The sequence below is a fragment of the Cibotium barometz genome, chromosome 1 (genome assembly GCF_041138505.1).
Source record: "Cibotium barometz isolate CiBa-2024 chromosome 1, ASM4113850v1, whole genome shotgun sequence".
NCBI lineage: Eukaryota > Viridiplantae > Streptophyta > Polypodiopsida > Cyatheales > Cibotiaceae > Cibotium > Cibotium barometz.
In genome coordinates this window covers 5498574-5507777 of record NC_141046.1, presented here as the reverse complement: position 1 = coordinate 5507777, position 9204 = coordinate 5498574, and the positions used below count along the sequence as shown (strand labels likewise).

At 41.0% G+C, this 9204-nt stretch overlaps 1 protein-coding gene across 2 annotated transcripts; it reads right to left on the bottom strand.

Moving 5' to 3' along the window:
- Positions 1-7221: 7221 nt before the first annotated feature.
- On the bottom strand, positions 7222-8990 carry LOC147641542 (prohibitin-3, mitochondrial-like). Of its 2 annotated transcripts, none has more exons than XM_086787767.1 (2): positions 8864-8990; positions 7222-8322 (listed from the first exon to the last, which is right to left on the bottom strand). In XM_086787767.1, exon 2 carries the CDS (start codon positions 8294-8296, stop codon positions 7466-7468), a length of 831 nt encoding a protein of 276 aa, XP_086643893.1. In that variant the 5' UTR covers positions 8297-8322; positions 8864-8990; the 3' UTR covers positions 7222-7465. The 2 variants fall into 2 exon arrangements, with proteins under 2 accessions (XP_086643893.1, XP_086643969.1); XM_086787843.1 differs by lacking the exon at positions 8864-8990 and adding an exon at positions 8532-8644.
- Positions 8991-9204: the final 214 nt, after the last annotated feature.

Below are 9204 nucleotides of genomic sequence, written 5' to 3'. Positions count from 1 at the left end.
AGGCTAATTTTTACACTTTGCTTTTATAAACCTTTGAGGAAATAGTCAGTATGTGGAATATTTTGTACATGATTGGGACATGTAGGTCTTCAGACACACTGTGTTCACCCATGAACATGGTCATCACTTCCAGCATTCCTTGATGATGGTTTCACCCAATGGAGATGGCAACAAAGAGGGTAGCTTTGGAAAGTTGATCATAAATGGATTTGTTGCTTGTCCACTCAAATTATGCCCATCCTTTTGATTGGCATGTAGTGTGGATCTATTTGTCATTGTGATGAGTTGGTGCCTTGCGGCGGGTGTTTTAGGATTAGGAGTCTCTGGAAAACCATATGAGTCTCTATGCTTACTACTTTTCCATGGTGCTTTTGGTGAAGAAGTTATCCTCAAGTAGTTTGTGGTAGCCCACCCGCTCATATTCTATGTGATTTTTATTCTATTATATCTCCATCTGGAATAGTTACAATCCAAGAATTTACCCTTGGGAATTTCTAAGTGTTGGTGCCTAGGTCTCAACAAGTTTTTGTGCCTAATTCCGTATGGCATGTAATGTTAGTGCCTTTGTTATGCTCAATGCAATTTTCTCTTGTTGTGCAAGATACTAATGGGCCTTGAATGTCGAGCCTGTGTAGCCTCTGTATTCAATGCGTGAGTGATGTGGAATTTTTGTAAGTGCTTGGGATATCAATGGATAGAAGAGTGTCTAATGCATGTGTAAGTTAGGTGTGACACCTAAATCCTTTAAAAATAATGTTTCGCAATGTAAGCAAGGATCTTGGGCTTTTGATGTGTGCAAGAAAGGTTGTGAGCAAAGGGTCTTGGGCTTTTGATAGCGAGGCTCACTAAAGTTCTCCCTTTGTGTATTTTAAGTCCTTAGCTCCGTCACTCCTCTTGACTCAATTAGACTTAACTCTTATGCCTCTACCACATCCCCATAGATGACTCAACTAAACTCTTATGCCTACCAAATCCTACATAGGCAACTCAAATAAAATCTTATGCCTACCAAATCCTACATAGGCAGCTCAAATAAAATCCTATGCTTGTCTCTTTAGAGTAAGCGTGAAATATCTTTTTTCTTCATGTGTTAAAGTGATGTGAACCTTTTTAGGAGTTACACTTGGGTGAGTTTTGGCCTTTTCTAACCTGACTTTTCACTCTTATACCTTGGGAACATTTTGGACCTTGTCAACTTGATTTTTAAACTCTTATGCCCTTGGTGCATTTTGGCCCCGACAACTTGACCTTGGTGCATTTTGACCTCCAACGACTTGACCTTGGAGTCGGCACACATGATGTCATTCCTTTTTTTCTTTCTTGTTGCTATGCTTTAAGACATGGCATCTTTATCTTTGTTACTCGACTTAAGGGATTCTGGATCATTTTGGTGAGCCTGACTTCTACCCAGGTTAAAAATGAGGATTTGATGGTTTTTGGGCCTTCTTGTGCTATAAAAGTCTTGACACTATGTCCATTAGAGGGTTCAACATATTAGATAAGGAAGCTAAGATTTCATGTAGGGTAGTTCTTGGATCTGCTTCTATAGTCCATTTGTGCTCTATCTTAGCTTTCCTCATATGTTGCTTTTTGGGCACCCATACCTACTTTGGTGTGGCTTTTCGATACAAGGTCCAATGAGGATGATAATGAATTTGTTAACTTTTCTTTCCTTTATCTAGGAGGGTTGCATCTTTCTACAAATTACATTGTTGGCACCCATATTTGTTTTCTTCCTTGGTATCCTTGGGCCCTGGTCACCCATCCTTGTGTGGTTGGATTACTTTATGGATTTTGGTTTCTTCTCGGCTTAGGGGTCCACATGAGCTTCTTGTTTTGTTAAAATTTTGGGGATACTCTCCTTTGGAGTCTACACATGTTTAGGGTTTTTGTTCTCAAGCTTTGGTTGTTTGGTGGGATCACGAGTAGGCTTCCTCAATTTCTTTGGTACTTGCTTCATTTGGTTCCTTGGGCTTTCTGAGGAAATCAAGTAGCAACATTTTGGGCTTCCTCAATGTCTTTGGTACTTACTTCATTTGGTTCCTTGGGGATTTCTAAGGAAATTAGGTAATAAAATTTAAAGCATATTAGTTATTGGCCTTTGGTTTATCTTACGGTGCCTGATGCCTATCACGTGGGTGGCAATTATCACTCTATTATGATAATCCTTATAAGCACAGTCAAATCTACATCTATAGAATGTTCCTTTAAGGAACTATGTTGGGGATTGGCATGGTATTTGGAGTGCTTGGAGCAATAATCACTAATACAAAGGTCAATCTTCATATAATACGAGTCTATTTATCAAATCGTCTTCTCTAGAGAAAGGGGATATCTATTTTTTATTACAACTTTTTTCAACTTGTTATAGTTGGCACATATCCTCCAAGTTTTATCTTTTTATGACTCAAAAGAACTAGAGCTCCCTAAGGTGTCTCCCATACATCTAACTTACTAGATTTAAAATCGAAAGTAACATCAGACGAAAGAGGATCAAGATCACATTGAAACACTTCGTAATCAATATATTAACTCTGTATTATATTATGAGGTTCTGCAGAGTTTACAAGAGTAGAGGGTGGGACTCCAAAATCATCCTTAAGATAAACTCGAGCATCTTCCGAATAAAAAAGAGCATGTATGATCCTTCCATTTTACATGGACGTCATGGTTATGAAACCATTCTTTGCCTATAATAATTTCTACCCTATCTAGATTCATCAACAAAAAATTTAGGCTATCTGAATAACTCTGGATAGATATAGGTAACTAGGTCACACATTTATCGCAGATTTGTCCCCACTACCAAGTTCACACGGTACATATGATCACTTGGCTAGGTCTCTATTCCCAAATTTTGACTAGTTTGGCATTAATAAAATTGTGAGTGCCATCTAGATCAAATAGGGTGTATAGTTTGGCATTAATAAAATCATGAGTACTACCTGGAACAAATAGAATGTGTATAGTTTTTTCCAACACTAGTCCATACCTCTATGGCCCATTCTTAGAGTCCATCACTAGATGTATAGAACTCTTCGGAGATTTATTTCAAAAACTGCCATGCTAAAGTTATAATCCATGCAAGAACTAGGATCCAGAACCGTGGTGTAAATAGAAGTAATCTTAGAGTTACGTGTAATCTTGATCAAGTGAGACCTTAGGCTTTTTCTTTTTCTACACTTGAGGGCAACTCCCTTTCCAATGGCCTGCCTAGCCATAAATAATGCACCGGCCGTGTCCAATATTTTGGAGGCTCTACTTGGTCCTCTCAGTCTTCTTGGAATTAGGTTAACCCAAATTGATTCTAAGTTGTGGCCTTCACAAACCTGAACTTTCATTTACGTTTGAAGTCTTGTTCGCAGTTGCGTGTGCTCTTCTACTTCTAAGGAACATTCTTTCAACTTTTGCGTCAACGTCTCTCTGTTCATAGATATTTGCAAAACAATGGTTGTTCCTCACCTAAAGCTTTTGATATGGGACAATCCCCTCACAAAAAAATCCAAGTAAGGTGATTGCATCCATGTGTGTCACCTTTACTCTCAACTTGTGCAAGTAGGTATCCAAAGACATGGTCTTCATATCCAACTTTGTAAACATGGATACCACGTCATACTCATTATTCGTTGTGTGGAGGAACTCATCCCTGAACGTCTACTCAAAACTAGCCCAAGGAGTAGGCTTGTTCCGAAGCTCTCTCCACCAAGGCAAAGCTTTTTAGGAGGCCCTCCACGATCTGAATCTTCCGAGCATGGAATTCAAAGTGAACATTCCACCTGCTAAGCCATGCATCAACTAGTTCTTAAGTTCTCTCATTTCTGAAAAGGCCTTTGGGTTGAAGAAAGGAGCTATTGAAATCTATGCTCGAAGATTCTTCTTCTCACCACCAAAGTAAGTTCTGTATACAAGAAAAGAGGTGCAAAATCTGCTCCCCATCTACGAGTCTTATGGTTTTCAATGTATAAGATGTGCATTTATAGCATAGTCCACAGTTTTTAATATAAAAAAACGTTCACATTGCTTTTCTCAAAAAAAAAAGGGTGCCCCTTACTTGTACCCATAAAATAGCTAGAGTCGACCTCTTTTTTAGAAGGTTTCTCTTTAAAAAAACAACTCGCATGTCTTTTAGAGACTTCATCTAAAATAGTAACTCATTGCTTTCCTCTCATTGGCAGCCTATTTTGCACACATCCATGTGGATGATCTGAGAGTCCTCCCTACTAGCCGCCCTAGTCCGCAATCTTATCCCATTGTGTACACGTAAGTAATACATGTCAAGGGTAGACTCTTGAGTATAAAACACAACCCATCTATTGGGAATTAAAACTGGGTCTCGTAATGGTTCTTCCTGCACATCTCTTGCATGCAAGACTCCCACATATTCCCCCTCTCTCAAAATCCACATAGAACCACGAAAACAACCCTAGAAAGCTTACCTCTTACAAGATAAAAAAGCAAGTTATGGTGTTGAGACAAATATGTGGGAATCTCGACGTGAATACAACCATGAAAGACAAGCAAACCTTTATAGACTCCATGTTTACATCTACACTTAGGTCGCTATAATACCAAGTGTAAGAGGCCTTCCAAGCCTTTCTGACTAAGATCTACTAAACACAGTCTAAAATAAGATTAGAGAAAACCAAATAAAGGGGGAGTAGGCAAGCTCACGATCCAATCGTAGGAACGGTACTTCGATCCACCCCCCATCTAGGGGCTAAGGCTCCACTCCACAGATATATGCTAGTCAGCACTGGCATCTCATACACTAGTGCCTGCTGCCCACAGGGGCCTTCGGCAAGATTATCTTTTATCTATCATGTACACAGCAAGAGTAGAAACTCTGGTCCAAGCACAGATCACTTATATAGTGGTAACTGATGCTATAAATAGCTAACCTACTATAGATTACCATTAGCCTAGTTTTATTAAGTATGAATTTTAGCCCCTGCATCTACCTGCTATCTCCTAATCCTAGGGTCCCCTAACCCTATTGGATTAGGCTCGTTAATTTGAGGATTAGGCTTGCTAATCCAAGGATTAACTACATGTACATAACAATCCCAAAGACAAGGGCATAAGAAAACACTTTCTTTTCCAAGTTTCTTACCTTCCCTTTCTCATGCATTTTTACTTCCACACCTATGTCCACCTATTCCTTCACCTATCGTATCATCGACAAACCATTGGATGACTAGTTGGATCTATCCTCAAGCTTTAGCTCCTGTGTTTTATTTACTTCTTGATCTTTCTAGAGGGCCAAAATGACATATGCAGGGATCAAGTGGACATTGTCTCATCTTCTTATGTATACTTGGGAGTCACCTTTTATAGACCCTATTTCACTATATGACTAACAGCTCAAGCTCAACTAACAAGAGGGTATGCGACTTTGGCTCAATTGGAGCGCTCACTTTCATGAGCCTAGCACTAAGGGATGGCTTTTTGACACACTTATAACACCTGCTGTGATGTACGGGGCCTCCTTTTGGGGACCAAACCTCAAGGAGGTTGACTGGAGGACGATAGAGAGATTGGGGTCATGATATTTTCATGAATGATTTAGAGTAAGCCTTCAATTCCCCACTCCATTACTCTTATCGAGTTTGGAGCATCCCCCTTGGTAATTGTTGCCCTCTTCCAAACATTGACCTTCATATGCCTTGGACAAAGATAAGCTCCCTCAACTGGCCCTAGAGTTGTCCAAGCGCCTAGCCAAGACAAGACATTTTAAGGTTAGATATGCCAAGGTTACTAAGTGGTTCCTCTCACACGGGCTTCATACGCAGCATGCCACCAAGCCATTAAGCATCGTATTAGACCATGCTCAATGAGAGGATAAATACGCTATGAGAGAGTCCTTGAAAAAAACCAACCTTGCACCTAATATTGGCCAAGGAGCAACGGACCCTACCATCTTGTGGTTCTTTACCGTGGCTAACTCCTTGCCAATGTGCGCATAGTATATAAAGCCTATGCGATATACTAACCACTTCATTCTATGAAGAATACTACTTTAATTGGTTGAATAAGTCTCCTTTCATATTTGACCATTTGCAAAACTCGGGGAGTGTGCACTTTCATTCCTTGTGAAATATTTGATAGCTCATGGAGTGCCAAGCTCCACGTTCAAACCATTCTCGTGGTTTGCTGATTCGTTGTCAATCAACTTGAAAGACCAATTTTAAGTATCTTAACGAGCAAAAAGTAATGTAAGCAACAGTATTACAAAATGTAGGGACAGCAGTAGTATCAGCTGACGCTAAGATCTTAGAATACTTTTGTACTCCCAATGTCACGTAAAACCACTTTGGTGACGGCCCTAGAGATTTAGTGACGCGCAAACAGAAATAAGCTTTTGGATATGGATCTCTACTGTGTATGGCTTTGTTCAAACAGGCAGCATAAAAGATGTTCGAGTATGATCATCCACCATTTGAGTAGATTTTTAATTGCCCACACTACAAAAACGCTAAATACGGTTCTCCACCTCACAACAGGACTTTTAAGTTATCGTTATTAGAAATAGTATGTGCTTTTTAGCCTGATAACGCGGACAGCCAAACTGTCGTAGCAGCTCTACCTATTGTGAAAAAAATTTATCAAAAAACATTTTCTTAATTAGTGAATCTCTACAAGTGTTGATCCTCCTCTCTAATTTGTGACGTCCTCTATAAAATAACCCCCTAATTTGCTAACAATCTCTGAACCCACAAACTCTCAAATCATCAAAGAATATGCCACTACACCAAGTGAAGATAATATCTTGACATGTGCATGCATTAAGAAAAACTTATATTACCAACACCAGAAGATTTGCCTCAAGAACCACCTTAATGTCAAGAGAACTGTGTTAAGTAGAGAAAACTGCTATCATGATTAAACTGCTTTGGTGGTGTTACAAAAAGGACAACAAGCTTATAGTATACAATAAAGAAAACTGCAGATCTATCATGTCTTCAATGTCAGGGAGTTTTGAAGTGTACTTAATTGAATGTGACATTCAGGGTACCCAAATGGTCAAAGATCATGAAGTGTGCATGAGCAGAGAGTATGATGAGACAGCAATGATTTAGTGAAACCAACATGAGGCATTTCATTCGCGAAGTACACAGAAAGCAACATTAACTTTAATTTCTAAAGCGACTGGCTAGAGATGACAGATTGAGAACAGCCCAAATATTAGGACCACACTAGGAACCAGCAGACATCCAAAATCAGTTAATGAGGAAAAAACACCCTCCTCTATAGGAGAGGGCGTGATGATATGGAGTCCAAAATTGACATGAACAAAACTGCGTGATGGGACATTTTCATACCAAATTTCATAGAATAAATCCTCTTCATGTCATGACCATCAGCCTAACTGTACTAGCTATAGTTTCTAAACTTGCCAAACATAGCACTCAGACTTACCAGGAGTCAGATTGAGACCATAGTTCATGCCAGGCGTAGCATTTAAACGCTACTTGAACAGAGTATTCATGCCTAGCATCATGTTGTTGCCATTAGGTACATACATCACATTGGGAGTTCTGGAGAGAGTTCCGGCAATCTCTCTTGCGGCTTCAATTCGCCGCAACTCAATCAAGCCAGGCCCAGCACGCGCAGTGGCTTCAGAGATGAGCTTAGCTGATTCACTTTCACCTTCTGCTCTGATGACCGCCGCCCTCATCTCTTGCTCAGCTTTGGCTACGACAAATTTAGACCGCTCAGCTTCTTGCTGAGCCACTTGCTTCTGTTCCACAGCTTTGGAAAATTCTGCACCATACGAGAGATGTGTGATGGCCACATCATCAAGAAGGATGTCAAACTCACTGGCCCGGCGAAGGAGGCTTTCACGGACTAGGGCAGACACATGGGGCCGTTCTGTGAGAAGTTGGTCAGCATTGAACTGAGCCACCACTGCCTTGAGAACCTCATTTCCGATGGATGGGAGTACCTTCTCGTAGTACTCTACACCAAGCCGCTTGAAGATATCAGGGAGCTTATCTGCATCAGGACGGTAGAGAACACGCAGGGTGAGGTTAACCATCTGCAGATCCTTTGTTCCAGTCACAGAAGAAACGGAGTGGGCATGGGTCCTAATGTCGAAGATGAATGGTCTCTGTAGCCATGGGATAAGTACATGCGTGCCTTCCCCCACACTCGTGTTCAACACGCCCCGGAACCGATCAAAAATCACAGCTTTCTCACCACCATCCACTGTATAAAGAGAAGCATTCAGTAAGGTCCCCCCTAGACCCAGGGCAATGGCTGCTCGAGCCACACTTTGAAGAAGCTTCGGCGCACTCATGATTATCGATGGAGGACAGGGGTTATCTGACAAAAAAAGAGCATAGAAGAGTGCATAAAACCCTTAGATCGTATTTTATCTATGTAAAACCCTATCTTCTATGTGGCGTTGGCAGACAAGCGAAAAATCTGAAATAACGGGGCAAGCAAGAGGGCGTACAGTTCTTGGCTCTACCACAGCTCATGAAGGGAAAGAGAGCACACAACAGTGCAAAACCCTAGCAAACCCTAGCTACCTTTTTACAAAACCCTCGTTGATCGTTGCCAAACCCCAGTTTATCTTTCCCAAACCCTACCCTCTGCACAATCACGAAGATGGCAGACGTATGGTTTTCTTGAGAAAATAGAAAGCAAAGTCTGCTAAACCCTGCGTAAAACCCTAGCTTCTCTGTGAATTGAGCAGTATTGCCGCCTTCATAAAACCCTAGCTTCTCTTTTTCTGGGGAAAAACCCTAGCTTCTCCTTTCTGTGTTGTGCCAAACACTAAATATCTCTGTTTTTTAGCACTCTGAAGGTATTAAGTACAAGCAAAGCAGGAACGATGTTTCTAACGAGAGATGAGGGATACCTGGTGGTTGCTCAGATTGCGTGCAGGTGAGAAGACAGACCCCAAAACTCTCATTTCCCGCTATAGTAACGAAACCTGTAGAGGAACCCTATGATACTTGGGGGTTTCACTTTGGGGCGGACATCCCAACCGCCCAATTAATTTGGGGACCCGTTGCGCTACATTAGAGTCTTTTCCCACGGCGGAGAAATTACGGTTGCTGACAAGCTCGCGCATTAGTGACACAATGGTATTTGTTTCCTTCTTGCCGTAATCACCATTTGTTCGATGAAATCGTGCAATCCCGTGGTCACCTCTTCTATTTTCTTTTCCCTTATCTCCGACCAGAAGTAGAGACATTT